This window comes from Nomascus leucogenys, chromosome 4, assembly GCF_006542625.1.
Source record: "Nomascus leucogenys isolate Asia chromosome 4, Asia_NLE_v1, whole genome shotgun sequence".
In the NCBI taxonomy this organism is placed as follows: Eukaryota; Metazoa; Chordata; class Mammalia; order Primates; family Hylobatidae; genus Nomascus; species Nomascus leucogenys.
In genome coordinates, this window is record NC_044384.1 from 143,632,641 (window position 1) to 143,652,007 (window position 19,367).

At 38.7% G+C, this 19,367-nt stretch overlaps 1 protein-coding gene across 2 annotated transcripts in view; it reads right to left on the reverse strand.

The window, feature by feature from the left end:
• Positions 1 to 1,557: 1,557 nt before the first annotated feature.
• AGPAT5 (1-acylglycerol-3-phosphate O-acyltransferase 5) overlaps positions 1,558 to 19,367 on the reverse strand; it is a 54,630-nt gene continuing 36,820 nt past the window's right edge. The window contains exons 6-8 of one of the 2 annotated variants that reach the window (XM_030812412.1): positions 16,381 to 16,539; positions 7,800 to 7,923; positions 2,987 to 5,803 (exon numbers count right to left, since the gene is read on the reverse strand). In XM_030812412.1, the coding sequence (XP_030668272.1) occupies positions 5,578 to 5,803; positions 7,800 to 7,923; positions 16,381 to 16,539 (509 nt within the window). In that variant the 3' untranslated portion in view covers positions 2,987 to 5,577. Of the gene's footprint in view, positions 5,804 to 7,799; positions 7,924 to 16,380; positions 16,540 to 19,367 lie in introns of both variants that reach the window. The other variant, XM_030812413.1, reaches the window with a different exon arrangement.

Consider the following 19,367-nt stretch of genomic DNA (forward strand, 5'->3'; position numbering starts at 1 on the left):
TGGATCATCTGAGGTCAGGAGTTCGAGACCAGCCTGGCCAACATGGCGAAACCCCGTCTCTACTAAACGTACAAAAAATTAGCCAGGTGTGGTGGAACAGCCTGTAATCCCAGCTACTCAGGAGGCTGAGGCAGGAGAATTGCTTGAACCAGGGAAATGGAGGTTGCAGTGAGCCGAGATTGCGCCACTGCACTCCAGTCTGGGCAAGAGAGCAACATTCCGTCTTAAAAAAAAAAAAAAAAAAAAAAAATTTAAATACATCAGTTCTCTGATCTAAGCCACGTTCTTTCCTCATCTTTGTTTGCATTATATAAACAAATGATCTCTCATAGTAGTTTCTGCTATTTTCCACTCTAGCCAATAAGAAAACATTGAGATGGCAGTGGTGGGTGGGAATCCCGGCTTTTCTCTGCCTTCTTCTCTGCAGTAAACTGAAAGACCTTATAAAAGATGGGTGCAGTTGAGGAAGAAGAGTAAAGGTGGTCATGCACAAATGAAAACTGGTTACTTGTCCGAAAATTATCAAGAACTGACCTGTGACCCAGACAGAAATGCATGTCTTAACACAATATACATGAGCTTGAATAACCAGAAAGATGTTTAGTAACAAACACTCCTCACAATCATGTGTTGAGTCCCAAAGCACTTCAGAAAATAATAGACAATTACTTATTCACACATTTTAGACAGCAAATAAAACTGAAATGGTTTAGGAAGAATAATCATCTCTCACATTGGTGTTGAAATTAAGTATGAATGTATTTTTAAACCTAGAATCTCAAACTAGTGAGTAATTTCCCTGAACTCTACGAAGTAAATACATATTCTCCCTCTTTACAGGTAAGGGAAAGCTCAAACGGGAATTTTTTTTGTTTTATACAGAGCCTTGCTTTTGTCGCCCAAGCTGGAGTGCAATGACACCATCTTGGCTCACTGCAACTTCCGCCACCAGGATTCCAGTGATTCTCCTGCCTCAGCCTCCCAAGTAGCTGGGATTACATGTGCCCGCCACCACGCCTGGTTAATTTTTGTATTTTTATTAGAGATGGGGTTTCACCATATTGGCCAGGATGGTCTCAAATTCCTGACCTCAAGGGATCCACTTGCCTCGGCCTCCCAAACTGCTGGGATTACAGGCGTGAGCCACCGCGCCCGGCAGGAAATTTATTTAAAGTTACGCATGTAGTGACACAGCGCCAACTCTTTTAGAGTCTGGGATTTACCTTGATTAGGTATCTGTTGGTAGAAACTATCCAAAACCTGGCAGTATGGCTGCAGATGCATTACTTTTAGTGGTCAAGCTACGCTGTGGCATGGGGTTTGTGATGACAGTGAGATGAGATGATGTCCGCGAGAGGCTTAGGGCACTGCTTGTCTAGTATTACAACAAAGTGAACCTTTAAGATATTACGTAGTATTGAATAGCCGTATTTGGCAATACAACATATATATACAACATGTAAACTTTATCACATATATACGAAATAACTTTTTATCACCAATTTTTAAGATCCATATTTTCCTTTATTGCTGAATTAATGAGGCACCAATAATCCTAAAAACACAAGTCAGAATTTATTCTGAAAATACCATAAAGAGAAGAGTCAAGTATTCTTGCCTGCTGGAGACACAGAATGTCAATAGCACCTTTTTTAAAAAAAGACATGAACACTTATAAAACTGCAGAACATACCTTATATATTCATACATAAAATCATGCACCAATAATAATCCGGATGGAAACACTGATCTGTTTCATCAACATCAATAAACATTTTCTTGAGAGTTTGTTCCACATATTCTATTTCCCTCAGTATATTAGAAGTACTTCAGCTATTTGAAGTGGTTTTCCTAAAAATAACCTTTTTTTCTGCTTAGGATAACCAGATATTATTATAGTATTCATATTATAATAACAAGGTATATGTCTTTGGCCTCATGTATGACTCCCCAGATGCTACAGGAATAGATTTACTTTTCATACACAAATTGGAAAAGATGTCAAATATTGATGATGGCATCAGAGTTGTAGCTACTCTGAGTAAATTAGTGATTGTACAGAGAAGCACTTCATAACAGTTGAATTAAAGGTTTTAAATTCAGTTAATTACATGAATATTTGACAAATATGTGAATGTTCTAAATATTAGTTTGACCGAAGTACTAATTTTCATTCTAATGATTGGATGTTACATAGTCTCTATATAATGTCAATTATACTAAGTGATAACGCAATTTCAAGTTCTTTAATCAGAAAGTGTGAGTTACTCATAATGAAAACTGGCCCAAAAGGAGGGGAAAAAAATCTTGTTTATAAAACAAGCTATGCAAAACTACAAGGACATTGCATTGTAGCTTTCCACCAGATACGGAATATCTGCCAAGAAAACATTTCACTCAATCTTCAATCCAGACGCTACTAAAAACAAATTAAGGTTAAAATTATTGTACTATGCGCTTGCAATTATACACACAAAATACTGCTTTGGTAGACATTTCTCTCTCTTTTCACATTTTTTGTGGTACGTATCTGGGAGTTACTGTGTGTCTATAATAAACAAATTTTATATTTCTATATTTCCTTTTCATTTTCTAAGAGATGGGGTCTCGTGCTGTTACCCAGGCTGTAGTGCAGTGGTATGTCCATGTCTCACTGCAATCTCAACCTCCTGGGCTGAAGCGATCCTCCCAACTCACCCTCCCAAGTAGCTGGGACAACTACTTGGTGCATGCCACCATGCCTGGCTAATTTTTTTTTATTTTTTTGTTGACAGGTTCTCGCTATGTTGCCCAGGCTGGTCTTGAACTTGGCCTTATTTCCTTCTATCTATAATCAGTGTAGTTAGATCACCTGATTGACACAGACCTATTCGAAGAATATAACTATGAACAAAGGAAAAAATAAAGCTTATGTAACCCATAATTGTTGCCACTCTAAATTTTAAAAATCACATGGAAATGAAACATACGAAAAACTATCAGCATGTATGGTGTAAGACTTAGCCACAACGGCAGTTTTATTCACCAACTTAGTTAATTTCAGGCATTTGACATGTTTCACTGAGATCACTTAATGATTACAGAATTGCCAAGCAAATTAACATCGGCCATGCATCTTATAAATTACAGATGAATTTATATAACCAAACTAATATACTGCTTAACAGTTTTGATTATTTTAGTGTATTTTTTAAAACTTTGCTCAAAGCTTAGGGAAAAATATTGTGAAAAATGCAGGGCCAGTCATTAAGCCTATTTTACGTACTGGGAAACTCTTGGTGAATTTAGGGTCAAAAAATGTTAAACAGCACAGCCATTAGAGACAGTGAAAGATTTTATTTTTTTTTTACTTTCATCCAAACACACCCCTTTCTGAAAAACATAAAAGCATGCACATCGATGGCATTCTTATAAAGAAAAATTAATAACTAAGCTGTAAATCAATAATAATACAAACAAAAGTTTAAATGATATGTGAAAAGATTTACAGGTAGGTATAAGGCTCTTAATTTTAGAAAATAATCCAAGTCGGTATCAATACAGGTTAAGGAGAAGCTTCTAATTTTCCAAACATTTTGATGCACAATTTTTTTCAACTACTATATTTTATAGACCTTTTGTGAGAAGATTAGTATAGTTCTATGAAACCTAACATTCAAGTGATCTTATGCAGGTCAGGCTGCCTTGTTAAAATGAGTTAGAATCCACATAATTCCAACAGTATTGCCTCTCTATGCATTATATTCAAAATATGTTAAATCCCTGTACTTAACAAAGACATGGAATTGATCTAAATTTTACTTTACAGGTAAGAGAAAATTACAATTCAGCATGAGGAAACTTTTCATAAGTTCTACCCATGCCCCCATTGATGATTAGGCCAACTGTATCCTGAGTGTGCATGGATGTGTGCATACATTCTAATGTATACAAACCAATTCATACCACACAACTCTTCAAAGATGATGCTTGAAACAGTTTATTCTCTGGCTTGGGAGAAGCAGTGTAACAGCCACTTAATTTTCCCTTAAACATTATTTCTTTCATTTTGCTTATCATGATCCAATTGGTATGTTTAATGTGGGCCATTGATGTATTTTTGCAACAAAAATCCAGTAGCAGTAAGCGGAAATGTCAACTTAAAGGACTATGAGGAAACCAAAGTTTAAATTATAACACAAAAATAGAACAGTTCGCACTGAAAGGTCTTCTCCCATGGGATATATTGTTCCATGGCTGAAAATCGTGATCTGGTTCCTGGAACACAGCTCTTGCTCTAAGGTGATACATATTAATGTGTAGCTCCACTAAACCTAATGGGAAATAAACAAATTTGTTCAGTCCTGATGAATTAAGCCTGTATTTCACTGGCTTGAGAAGGTGAATTTCTTGACACAGACAAATGCAAAATGCCTTTGCAGTAGCTGGTGAAGCCCACTCACAAGGGCTTAAAGAGTTCAACTCTGAAAGCGGGCAGCACAGGCTGGCTCTGCATTTCTTCCTGGCAAGTCTACGTGCAAGCCGCTGAGCAGCACCACTGACGGGATCCAAGGGAAGGACCAGAGCCCAGTGGGAATCCACCACACTACAGAAACGTGACTTCTGAATTAATATTCTGTTAAATCAAAGAGAAGGAGGCAAAAGGCACATGCTAGTAAATATAGGCAGAATGTCTGTAGGCTCTCATCACCTTAAAAATCTTGTGAACTTGGGGTCCAACCAAGGTTCACACTGACTCTTTTGATATTAAAAAAAAAACAAAACAGAAAACCTTAATGTTTTCAAGCACTTATGACACAGACATAGGGAAGTACTAATAGCATAGCTTAAATCTTCAAAAAGCTGGGAAATTTAAAGTTCTGCTATAATGAATCAGAGTCACAATTTTAAACTTGGTTCTCATATTTTATACCATTTTCTGTGTGTACAGGGTGTGCAAATTAAGCAATTCCAATAAATATTAGAAATTTATTTTGCAAATATAAAATGAGTAAAATCAGCTAATAACGCAATACAATAAAATCACGTGCTAAACAGAGCTTTTTCCCCATGAACACTTTTTACCCTTTCCTTTGAACATCCTGACACTTCTTAAATACACTTTATTTCACTGACTTGTAGAAATAAGCAAAAGATGAAATATTAGCTAGCTGCAAGATACTAAATACTTTAGTAATAAGAGCTTCGAGCTGTCAAGTTGTAACAAATTGAAAATAACACAGAAAGTGAAATATGCTGCAAATGGAACGCTCAAAAATGCAGCCATCTGACTTACAAAATACACAATCCTCCCAGCCTTCTCAAGTTGTCATTAGTTCATGGGAAACGGACAGAGCAGGAGAAACTCCATTTAGCTTTTACCCTTCCAGCAGCCCCAATTCTACAGCTGTATAACCAGGTATGTTTGTCCAAGATCACTGCATATCAGCTTTCGCCACAAATTCTATTTTATCCAATCTTCAATCAACAAGGCTTTATTTACACTCCTTATTAAATTCTGGAAACAATTTGATGTCATATGCAGCCGCCAAAAATAGGCAATGTAGCACATCGCACTGTCTGGAGACAGCTACTTGTTTATGCTTTAATAGTAACCCACAAGCAGCCAAGTAGGGTTCCATATATCCATGTGTTCACATACAGCTTCCTTCCAGCATCGGTCATAAGCATGCCTGCAGTCAAACCACTTAAGATCAACATTGATGGTAAAGTCTTCTTGATACTTAATTTGGAATTAACACTTTTCCCCGGAAATCTTTTTCTTCTTTCTGGATCTTGTGACTCATAAAATTCTATAAGCATCCTATGGCCAGAATGAAAAAAGTTTAGATTTTAGTCACGTCAGTATTTCAATTCAAAAAATATCAATTAGGTAGCTATTACATGCTGGAAAAGTTATGCAGATCCTGGAAAATAAGGACGAATAAGGAAAACATCCAGAAACTTGGTTTAATAGAAGTTTCTAGTCTTTTAAAATATCTTTAATATGCTCTATGATTAGTAAACATGAATTGTATATGTAATATTTAAACAGGTGGTTTTAAGCCATTTTATGAGGATGTTTTTTGTCTTTTAAACTTATGATAAAGTTTTACAGTGAATGGACTCACAAATGGCTAATAACCCGCTGCAGCTTCTCCTCCTTTTTACATGGAGCTCCTATTCCGCCAGAAGTCACAGACAGGACCAGTGGTTCTTAGACAGCAGCCCCTCTGTATCCACAGGGGGCTGGTCCCAGGATACCAGGCAGAGACCAAGATCATAAGATACTCAAGTCCCTGCTATATGAATAAAATGGCATGTATTTGAATATAACATATGCACATCCTCCCAAATCCTTTTTTTTTTTGAGACAGGGCCTCGCTCTGTTGCCAGGCTGGAGTTGGCACAATGATAGCTCACTGCAGTCTCAACCTTCCAGGCTCAGGTGATCCTCGCACCTTGGCCTCCGGAGTAGCTGGGACTACAGGTGCATGCCTGGCTAATTTTTGTATTTTCTGTAGAGAGAGGGTTTTGCCATGTTGCCCAGGCTGTCTTGAACTTCTGGCCTCAAGCAATTTGCCCGCCTTAGCCTCCCAAAGTGCTGGGATTACAGGCGTGAGCCACTACAGCCGGCCTCTTTTATTCTGAGTATTTTTGATCTGTGCTTGGTGGAATCCGTGAATGTGCAATCCGTGGATATAGACTGCTCACTGCACCTGGGCTGTCTCAAAAACGCCTTTATTCCCAGGGAATTAGAAAGGCAGGTAAAAGAAGGAAAACAGCATACTTAATTCATTTTCCCATCTTATATAAGATTTGTAAAGGTATAATAGCAGAACATACCCAACATAATAATCTAAAACAAAAAAAATACAGAAAGGGAAAGCGATTCTATTGCTTTATAAATCACACACCCTAGGAATAATCATTCTTTTAAAATATCCAAACTCATTCTAAATACTTATAAATACTTATAAAATAAGTAGGACATTAAATACTTTAGTCTTTTTTCTGAGAACATATTTTCAGGTCAATACATGTAGATCTTACTTTTAAATTTCTTCCATGGCCAAAGTGGTCCTGAATGGCTCGCTTAATAAATTACATCAGGTACAGTTGAGAGTCAATGAAAAATAGAAGCTTAAAGTTTCATTGTTAACTTATTATACTTTTCATCATTTTCACCTGATAAAGTTAACCCAGGAGGGTTAACTAAAAACACTGCACCGTACAACAAGGAAAAGAAGAACAATGATAGTTTCTTGAGAAGAAAATATATATTAAGAGAATAAAACAATTGGCTAAAATTTCTGAATATAATTAACTAAAGAAGACCTTTTGGATATAACGCTGTCAACTGCCCCTTCTATTTCCAACATATATAACAGCATCATGTCCACCTGCATGTCCGCATAGTCCTCTACCCCTCCCTTGCTTTTCTGCGCACACTGGCCCAGCAGCTGCACCTCACACAGTAACACCACTTTATGTGACCTGAGAGGTAGATCCGGGCATCTGACACTGGAAAGTTTTTTTGTTTGTTTGTTGTTGTTTTTAATTTAATTTGCTATGTTATCACGTAGTATTGTCCTAGAAATACTATCAATGAAAGTAGATGGGCCCACTATAACAGGTTCTTTTAGAGTGATTCGTACAAGTAAAGTTTAAAACACGATCAGACATGCATAAAATTTGATTTGAATTTATAAAATCTATTCTTGAGACAATATAACCATTTACATTGGTTTCAAATTGTTGACTATACTGAAATCTAGTTGAACCAAAGTTCCGGAAGGGCTGGAACTGTTGTTACTCACTTATCTTTAATTTCGAAACGTTCATGCAGCCATCTTCTCATATGTTCTTGTTCTTCTGGGACATCTTTTTTGTCGATACGATCAATGTGAATATGAATTTTTGGACATTCTTTGCAGAGAAATTCTAACAAAGAACAAAAATAATTCACTTTTTGACTATTTTAGAACTCATGGTCATATAAAGTAACAATGAAAATAAGGCAATACGACAGAAAAAGTTGTAAAATGATGAAAAAGTACAGATTCCTTAGGAAAAATAAACAAAAGTTAAAAAAAATAAGGATTATAAACTGGTGGTTGGGGGTTTCAAGCTGAAGTAGAAGAGCATGTTATAATTTCTAAGTCGACTACAATTACATAACTCATTAAGTTAAATCAATAGTACCAAATGTTATTTTTCATGTGACAACTTTTAGTGCTATAGGCAGCCCAGGAATAGGAAGCTGGAGCCTCCTCTAAGTCCACACTCACCTCTCTGAAGGGACCCCCAAATGCCTGCCGCCACCAGCCCCCATCCTAGTGTGTCACCTGTCACCATGGTGACTGCTGCCTCCCCACCAGACTGCGACCTCCACAGGGGCCGAGAGGAAGCTGGTCTGGTTCACGATGGTACCTCTTGACCTGGCACACAGCTGGGCACTCACAGGCGCCTGATAATCCTCAACTTTGCTCATCGCCTGACACACAGCTTCTCCTCACTGACTGCTACACAGCCACAACAAACTTGGGGGAGCAATTGCCCCTCCTCTCCAACGTGGCCACTGGTTTCTAATCATTGCCACTCCTTGCTTTCCTGATACTTGCCGCATTTTAACATATTATAAAATTGGTAAAAGAACCAAAATTCTTACTGTGGAGTAGCCATGAGCCCTGTAAACAACTGTAGTTTTCAAGACTTGCTAACTTGAAAAAAGGAGACAGTCTTTTTCAGCCTCGATTGCACAAGGGATGAGCCTATTATTTATTCCAAGAAAGAACTTTGAGCCTAGAAACTCCCTTCTTTGTAGGTGGCTCCCTGTGGAAAGGTAAGAATGTTAACATATTTAATTTCCTTGGAGAACAAAGAAATATTCCTAAGACTTAACAGCTGACTAAGGTAGGGAGGTAAGCCGAGTGGGAGGCTGAGACCTTTTGCCTCAAATTGAAAATGCGTTCAAAGACGTGTTCTGAGAAATGATGAATCTACACTCTACCACCCGAGGAAGACTTGTCTTTGCTCTTTCAACCCCACACACTTCCCGTTTTTGCTAAGTACTCTCTGCAACTGCTCTTCTTGACTTCAGTGTTGTGCTCTTAGTAACATGCAGCATTTAGGTGATCAAAAATATACTGTATTCTTATACACTTCCAGGAGTAAACTGGCTCTAATAATACATGTGCAAAACACTAAAACAAAGAAGACTTTAATTTTTCAATATTTTTGTCTTAATTTTCCTACAGTACTATCATCTGAATAATCAAAGAACTGCTTAAAAAGTATTTTCAGCAGCAGAACTGTGCGCTAGGGAAGAGCACACAGAAAGGAGTCAGGTAGCCTGGGTCTCTACCTCTGGGGTAACGTTGGGCAACTCTGTCGGCCTCTCTGTGCCTAAGTGTCCAAGTCTATAAAGAAGAGATAATAATAATAGCACCACCTGATAGGGTCATTCTAAGAAGATTTCAAGCACCTACAGGAGCGCTTGGCACACAGTATGCAGTATGTGTTAGCTATTATAGTGTTTTAGCCACAAATTACTTCTCACCCTATCTTATTTCTATTTCTGACACATAAAAAGGCAGATTCCAACACCAATTTTCCTGCCTTCACTGAATTATCTAGATCTCCGCCTCAACATTTCCATAATTAAGTAATCATCTGGTCAACACTGCAGATACCCATTATTTCAAGTGCTGGCATACAGACTGTAAGGAAGATGGAACGGACTGCATTTCGAATGTCAGAAATAGAATGCTTCGCGGCGTACAGTGCTCAGGACGTGGCAAGGCCTCTATTAACACGTCAGCTTTGGAAGAAGAGGCAGTGCTGCTGTGACCAAAGGACTCCAAAACGTGCATGGGTACTTCTGTTTTTCCTAAAACGTACATGCGCTCAGAATGCGTTTACAGCATGCTTTTGAGTACGTTAATTATTTCATTCGATCTCTGCAATTCTATGCAGGCAGGGGCTGTTATTGTCTCCCTGTAAGATGAAGAAACTAACTCTCAGAGAGGACCAAGGCCCAGCGTAGCCATGGTGGGGCTGTAACAGCCAAGTCCCTAAGGTTCAGGACCCAGATAGGGACTATGAGAGGAGCATGCGACAAAGTGGAAAGCAGTTCAATGTCAAATGCCATTTAGGAGATTCTAACACTGAAGGCAGGAAATAAGTGGTATAAATACTTCCTATAGATTTAATGAAGTACTTATATATCCACATTTGCAAAAACTATCTTAGCTGAAGCATAGTTCATATTACATGAGTAAAAATTACCCTATAGCACCTTAGGGAATCTAGGAAAAAATACTCTAAGGTATTATTGTTTTTCTACCTATAAATTTCTAGTAGGCACTAAAGTATACTGATAGGCTTGGGTAACAGAGAAAGTCTTCCAACTATTCGTACCGGTCACAGGTCTACTTGCTGCAGAAACCAAGCCCCATTTGCTTTGAAGGCAACACACAGGACCCACATCCAACAAGATGAAGCTGGGTAGATAACTGCTGTTAAATCACATCAATGAACACTATACAGCCTTTAAAAAAAAGTTATAGAAGTATATATACTTACATGTACAGCTGTTTATAACACACAGGAAAATATGAAGAACAGGAGATATAGACACACACACAAATCTCATCTTTAAGAAATACGTAAAGGTAAATACTCTCTCCAACATACAGACACTATAAAAAAGAGGATTTAAAGGAAAATATCCAAATTATTAAAGGAAAATATCCAAATTGGGGTTACCGCTGGACAGGTGAACTTGTGGAGATTTTTCCTTCTTCTTTGGGTTATCTGTAATCCCTTCTTCCCTGATCCACTTTTTTCTTTAGGCGGATTTTCTCTGTCACCCAGGCTAGAGTCCAGTGGCACGATCTTAGCTCACTGCAACCTCTATCTCCCAGGTTCAAGTGATTCTCTTACCTCAGCCTCCTGAGTAGCTGGGATTACAGGTGCCTACCACTGTGACCAGCTAATTTTTGTATTTTTAGTAGACATGAGGTTTCACCGTGTTGGCCACGCTGGTCTAGAACTCCTGACCTTGTGATCCACCTGCCTCAGCATGCCAAAGTGCTGGGATTACATAGGCATGAGCCGCTGTGCCCGGCCTCCATATTTTTTAATTTAAAAATATTAATAGAAATGGAAAGTATATATCTGGTAATATGAAAATACTGGTAGAAAAAACTTAACTAGGATCATACATAATACTTAAATAGAATATCAAAGGTTGTCCTTAAGCACACAATTTATTACATTACACCAGGCACTTCAGAAATATAATTTAAAAAAATCAATAGTAATCCAACTACACTGTTTCATCTCTGCCACAATGACATCTTCCATTATTATATGAAGCACTGAACCATGAGAGAATGCTCAGGCGGGCTTTGATTTATACCTCCCTTAAAATGAAACTTACACCATAAAACGGAAAGGACAAGGGACACTACTGGCTGCCTCTCTCTTCAACATGAGACCTCTTGACGGTGACCGCAAGAATTCCTGTAGCATTTCTTAGCACTGTAGCTTCTACAGCTTCCCAGCTCTCACCTGCAGAGGGTCCTGGTAGCAACATGGAGTGGAGCAGAGGCCCTGCATGTTCAACAATCACTGCAGCTAATTCTGACAAACAGTGATCTCCCAGAATGCTTTGAGAAACACTGGGCCATGGCATATCAACAATCTAGCAACTTCAGAAAAAAAAATATTTCTTAATTGCACCACAAAATATGAACATTAAATAGCCTACTATATATAGAGATAATATTTAATATTAATGAAATTTGGCCACAAAGTATTTACAGTATTCCAAGTTACAGAATTTTCTACCTAACACAACTTATATCACATTTCACATAATTTAAAGTGACTCTTAATCTAAAGTAGATTATAACCAGACCAGAACACCAATCAATTCATACAAACAATTGAAAGCAGGGCTGAGCCAGTGACAGAAAACAAAACAAAAAAAAACCAATGAAAGCAGGGTTTTTCAAACTACAGGTTAAAAGCAACACACTAGAAGGAAAAACGTGTTATTATTATGTCTTATGTGCACAGGTATACATGTAGAATCCTGTCTCAGAAAGCGGGAATGCTAACTCTAAAATGTGAATGCATTTGTACATCTGAGAGACATTTCTAAAGCAACTTCTACAGAGGTTTATACTATATTGCATTCCTAACAGCAAAGTATAAAAATGACTGTTAATACTTTAATCTCACCCACTGAGCCTATGATCAAACTTTGGGATGTTTGCCAATCTAATGGATTAAAAAAAAAAAAGGTATCCCCCCTGTAGTTTTAATTTGCACTTGTCTTATTATGAATGAGGTTACATGAGAAGTGTCTATTCTTGTCCTTTACCCATTTTTCTTTCTAGTTATCAGTCATCTTCTTATGAATTTGCAAGTGCACTTTACGCAAGAAGGAAATGACCCCTTTTCTATGATCTAAGTTGCAAATAATTTCCCAGTTTGTCTCTCAGTCTTGGTGTATTTTTCCTTTAATTCAGAAATACTTTATCCTTGACTGAAGTGGTAAGATTTTCTTTGTGGTATCTGGGTGTGTCAGAAAGCTCAACCTTTCAAAAGGAGACAATTTGTAATGAATACACATAGGCACTGACCGCCCCAAAGCCACAGTCAGCTCACATGTAGCAGACGATAAGCAGGGCAGTGGGAGGTTGGAACACAGGCAATGCAACTCAGAGAGGGTTTTGGCTTCCTCAAAGCACTTGCGATGCAGCTGGGAAGAGCAAAAGACAGAGAGCCCCGTGCTAAGTGCCAGCACTGTAACACACGCCATTAGTGCCACAGCAGTACTGCAAGAGCAGGGGCAGGAGAAGGCACAGTGCTATGCTGGGAAAGGTGCCACCTGTCACTCTGGGAGAACAGTAGGCTTGGATGAGGGCAACAAAAGGGAGGGTGGTTTCCTGTGGAAAGCAGGATTGGCCACACAAAGTCTTCAACTACTGAATATGCATGGGGTGCAGAAGGACTCAGTCAGCCAGGTTCACCACGGCCGAGGCTCCACGGCACCGCACAGGAGGAAGCGAAGGCAAGGCAGAGCTCAAGGCTGGAAGGCAGTCCTCCAATAGCAGGCCACAGAGGCCGGCCTTACCCATGAACTCTGCTGAACCAAGGGGTTCTTAGACAGGAGGGGACATGATAAAAGTAGCAGCATTTAAACAAGGTTATTATGGGGAGTCCATCTGTTTTTCATTGGTTATAAACACTTGTTTAATGTTAAACTATGTTTAATAAACCAATGACAATCTTGCTGAACAAATGTCTGTTTTCAAATGCAAAAACAGGTAAATAACTCCTTTGATAGTTTAAAAGAGAAAAATATTAATATGCCACTTTTTATAAGAATCGAGGGACGGTAGAATAAGAATATATACTTAAATTTGCACATACAACGCACAACAAATTAAGAAAAGTGGTTATCGCTAGGAAGGAGAAGGGAAGGCCAGGTAGCAGGATGGAAAGCAAGGAAGACGTTTCACTGTGCATTTTGTACAGTTTTAACTTTTAAACTGATGCATTACATATTCTAAAAATTTACATTTAAAATGAAAAACACCTTAGTTTCCTACTTTACAATTACTCCGTGTTATATACAATTATGAGAACAATCATCTTTCAGATACAACTATGTCAGATTTTTTCTTTCCTCCCACCATAACCAGTTTTTATGCTAGCTAGCCCAGGGCCTCACTCCTCCAGCCTCCCTCCCTAACTTTCTGCAGTAGGCAGCTGCTCTCTCTTTTAGTCAAAGAGCTTTTCTTCTAAAACTTGAATTACCCTCATCTTATCATTATTTCACAAACTAATCATTTGACAACTATACTCTCACAGAACTTTGGAAAAATCCCTGACATCCAAAGATTACACACAGACAGTGTTAGATAATGTAATGGTACACAGTACTACGTCTAGAAGGCCTATGTGTAAGGTTGGGCAGAAAAATTTCTATCCTTGCTCACTTCTGAATGCTTTAATAATGTCTACTTTTATAAATGTTTCGTTGTCGTTAAAAATATTGTTCTATAAAATTTCCAAGGCACATCAACTTCAGAGGAATGCTTCAGGAGAGGGTTTCCACGTAAAACGTGCTGGAGGCTCATATTTTGAACATCTGCCCTCAGTAGATCCTACTGATACAAGCACACTGACATACATACTAGCTCAACCCCAAACAACTGATGAGGTAAAAACACAAAGCTCATTTGGGAGGCCGAGGCGCGTGGATCACCCGAGGTAAGGAATTTGAGACCAGCCTGGCCAACGTGGTGAAACCCCATCTCTACTAAAAATACAAATACTAGTCATGCGTGGTGGCACACGCATGTAGTTCCAGCTACTCAGGAGGCTGAGGCAGGAGAATCGTGTGAACGTGGGAGGCGGAGGTTGCAGTGAGCCAAGATCGCGCCACTGCACTCCAGCTTGGGCAAGAGTGAAACTCTTGTCTCAAAACAAAAAACAAAAAAACCCCATGAAGCATAGTGCTCTCTCTCAACCCCAGCTCAAACAGGTATTTTGAAAAAAGGACAGAAACTCCACACACTTCCCTGTTTGCCTATTTCCATGTTTACATTTCTCTAACAGCTAACACTATGTTTGGTTAGTTTAACTAAGCTATCCTGCTCACTTAAAATTCTATTTCTTTCTGGTTATATCTGACAATAGCTCAAATGTCCTTAAAACCTATGGATTAAAGACTTAAATGTTAGACCTAAAACCATTAAAATCCTATAAGAAAACCTAGGCAATACCATTCAGGACATAGGCGTGGGCAAGGACTTCATGTCTAAAACACCAAAAGCAATGGCAACAAAAGCCAAAATGGACAAATGGGATCTAATTAAACTAAAGAGCTTCTGCACAGCAAAAGAAACTACCATCAGAGTGAACAGGCAACCTACAGAATGGGAGAAAATTGTTGCAACCTACTCATCTGACAAAGGGCTAATATCCAGAATCTACAATGAACTCAAACAAATTTACAAGAAAAAAACAAACAACCCCATCAAAAAGTGGGTGAAGGACATGAACAGACACTTCTCAAAAGAAGACATTTATGCAGCCAAAAAACACATGAAAAAATGCTCATCATCACTGGCCATCAGAGAAATGCAAATCAAAACCACAGTGAGATACCATCTCACACCAGTTAGAATGGCCATCATTAAAAAGGCGGGAAACAACAGGTGCTGGAGAAGATGTGGAGAAATAGGAACATTTTTACACTGTTGGTGGGACTGTAAACTAGTTCAACCATTGTGGAAGTCAGTGTGGCGATTCCTCAGGGATCTAGAACTAGAAATACCATTTGACCCAGCCATCCCATTACTGGGTATATACCCAAAGGACCACAAATCATGCTGCTATAAAGACACATGCACACGTATGTTTACTGTGGCACTATTCACAATAGCAAAGAGTTGGAACCAACCCAAATGTCCAACAACGATAGACTGGATTAAGAAAATGTGGCACATATACACCATGGAATACTATGCAGCCATAAAAAATGATGAGTTCGTCTCCTTTGTAGGGACATGGATGAAACTGGAAAACATCATTCTCAGTAAACTATCGCAAGGACAAAAAGCCAAACACCGCATGTTCTCACTCATAGGTGGGAATTGAACAATGAGAACTCATGGACACAGGAAGGGGAACATCACACTCCGGGGACTGTTGTGGGGTGGGGGGAGGGGGGAGGGACAGCATTAGGAGATACACCTAATGCTAAATGCTAAATGCTTAATGGGTGCAGCAAAACAACATGGCACATGGATACATATGTAACAAACCTGCACATTGCGCACATGTACCCTAAAACCTAACGTATAATAATAAAAAAAAAAAAGTACACACACAAAAAAACAAAAAACAAACAAACAAAAAAACAAAACCTAACATGTTTGGAAAAAAAAAGCTTGCACTTAACTATATTTCTTCTTGTCACAATGACACCAAATTTAATAAATATTTTATGAAAAATACAGCAAAAGGGCAGCACTGACTAACAATGCGCGCTCAGTACTGCGGGCGCGCTCCTTCTTCACATCTTCCTCCCTGTTACGGAGCTTTCCTTTTAAGTGTGAACTTTGAGTAGAAAGAGACTGGATCAATGATAATTGGCGAGTCCATAGGACTCATACGACAGCCAAGAAACACCACACTTTGCAGGACTAACGAAATTTCAACTGTTACATCTTAATAACGTCTTGAAAAATATACCGGGTAAATGTAATGAAGGAAAAAAGTACACTTAACCTACTTTGCAAAAGTGAATTCTACATAAACATATGCACCGTATATATCGTGTGGCAGGCATTTCAGGTGCATGAACACACTTACCTGTCATGGTCGGTGACTCTCTTCGCTGCCCTCCATCGTCCTTCCCTTCATAAACCACCGTAACATCATAAATTGCATCTAAATAATTCTTCATGCAATCAAAAGCAACGTGAGTTGCCTTTATTCGTGGTGTTAGCACATGTTTTAATACTGCAAGGCCTAGAAGTCAATTCAGTGTTGTCATTAAATAGTTACAAAACACCTCCACAATATATTGTTTAACATCTAAATTATTTTTAAATTCCCTCAAATAAACACACCAGAATCTATTAATTCCACAACCTCACATATTTAGGGCTTTAAGTTTAGAAAGCACTGTCACTTGCCTTTTTCTGTTTAAATCAATATTCATTTGCTATACATTGATCAAATATCTACATGTACAAGTCACTCTGTTGGATGTTTATGGCCTATCGGAAACGCTTCAATCTAGTAAACCCTGGAAAGGGTAAATATTAGTGCCCTCGCTTCTGGCCACTGAACAAAGGTGATAGCATCTTGCCCATGGTAACTCAAGATTTCCTAGAAATACAGTCACACAGCACATAGCCTCCTGTTTCTGGCTTCTTTTACTCAGCATGGATCTGAGGTTTATCTGTGTGCCTGCAGGACTCAGTGCTTCATTCCTTTTTATGGCCGAATAGTATTCCATTGTGTGAATAGATCACATTTTGTTTACCTATTCATTGCTTCATGGACATTTGGGTTGCTTCCACACTTTGGCTATTATGAATAATGCTGCTATGAACATTCATAGGAATTCTATATGAAGGCTGCAGGTAAACAAGCTTTTGTATGAACATACGATTTCATTCCTCTTGGGCATATCTGACATATTTTTAAAAGGTTCTTTAGCTGGGGGACTGCTGCAATTATCCAGAACAAATCGCATTCATTAGGTTCCTACTAGGGTTAAGGATTTGTTCTTCCCTCCTTCCTATTACCTCCCTTTTCCTTGATTAAAATATTTACTGACAGTTTAACAGAAAACAGTAGCTCTCAATAAGTGACATGAAAATAGACTGCAAAAAACTATAGATTTTCTACTGGCCTCTCTCGAGGGAAAGTAGCTGAGTAAGGAAGAATAGCTATTACATGGTGGGACTGTCCCACACAAGAATATTTAAAATGCAGGGTGGTGTGGGAAAGACAAAGATTCCCACAAGCACATATCTGACTTTAGTCCCCAGGGCAGGGGCAGTTAAATTGATTCACAAACTTGCAACAAAAATCTCAATCGCATACCAAGCTGGGAAGCATTTATTTGTCAATTAAACTAGTTAACACTTCCTTCTTCGCTACTGGAGCTCATCCAACTTTATGAAGTCCAAAGTTTCAAAATATCACTCTGTGGTGTTCACTAAAACAACTAATTACTAGCATCCAAGTAAGTTAGTAAGGAAATAAAGACAGAAAGGTAGTATTTTTAAAACATAAAAGGAAATGAATTATCATGAATGTTTTAAAAAAATAGCTTTGTGACTAGGCTTCTGCTCCAGAAGGCATAGATAAGGCCACGCCATCACTAGAAGGGGAATGGCCAGGAGGAAGACATACAGAGCATGGCTGCGTGCACCCACCTGCCATGCAAAGAGAAGTGGGAGGGCAGGAGGCAGGGAAAGAAAGAGAACATGGAGCTGGGCACGGTGGCATGTGTGTGCCTGTAGTCCTAACAACTCAGGGGGACTGCTTTAGCCTCGGAGTTGGGGAGCGGAGGAGAGAAGGAAGAGAGGGAGGGAGAAGAATATAGAAAGAAAGCAGAAAGAAAAGAGAGAGAAGGAGAGAAAGCAAGCAAGCAAGCAAGCAATCAAGAGAGAATGAGTGAGGGAAGGACGAAAGGGAGGGAGGGAAGGAAAAGAAGGAAGGGAGAGAGAGTAAAAGAAAGAAGGAAGAAAGAAGGGGGATAGAGAAGATGAGTTCAAATTGGGCATACTGAGGCTAAAGTAACAAAACATTCTAGAAGTAGTTGGAAATACGATCTCTAAAATGGCAAGAATCAACCGAAGCTAAGCATGTGGAAATCATAGGAATGGATAACTGAAGTAATGGCAGTGGCTGAGCATAATAAAAGGCAGAAGATGAAAAGGCAAGAAATACAGACTTTGGAAACATCTACATTAAAAAAAAAAGGTAAAAATACTAAAAGGGAATAGGACAACTCAGGAAATAAAAAAATGGGGGGGACCAATGTAATACAAAAATGAAGGGAAGAGAATGTTTAAAGGAAGAGGAGATGATATTTATCTTCACAAAGAAAAATTATACTCCATTGTTTATTTCTACAATAAAGTTAAAATTGTTTTCTGGTTATAAAGTTATAAATAATGTCAAAAGTCACGTGAAAGTTAACAAGTATCACAACTGACACAAATGATACGATGCTTTGGAGGTCACTGGTAAGTGAGAAGTGGGATACATTTCTGGACAGTGGATGAAGTCAAATACAAGAAAGCAAGGGGCCCAAACTTCTCTTTGCATAGCTAAAGGCTTAGTTATTTCAGAATCGGAGTACGTTTGCAAGCTGGGAGAAACCCCAGCAGAAAAGTAAGGCAATGATGGAGATAGGGTAGATGGAATCAAGAGCTTAGAAACTGTCGACGTTGCCATGTCTAAGAAGAAAATTTTTCTCCAAAGTTTTCTTCTTAGACATGGCAGCTTCAGCAGTTTGTTCCAAAGAAACCCAAGTCAAGAGAGTCCACATTAAGATTTTGAAATCAAAACGGATATTGGGTGCACTCTTTCCAGAGAAACATAACTTTCTGAAGGCAAAAAATCCTTGAATGTGGGGAGAAAAAAAATCCATGAAAACCATAAGAGATAGTCGAAAGGAGAAAAATAAAAGAACTGCTCCACACAGACTTGGCCCGGTTGAAATGAAATGGCCTGGCTTGGCTGCAGAAGGCAGTCAGCATTGATCTTACGATGTTCTCCACTGCTAAGGAAGGGAGAAAACAAACAGGGTTGCCAAGAGCTGAGGAAAGGCAGGG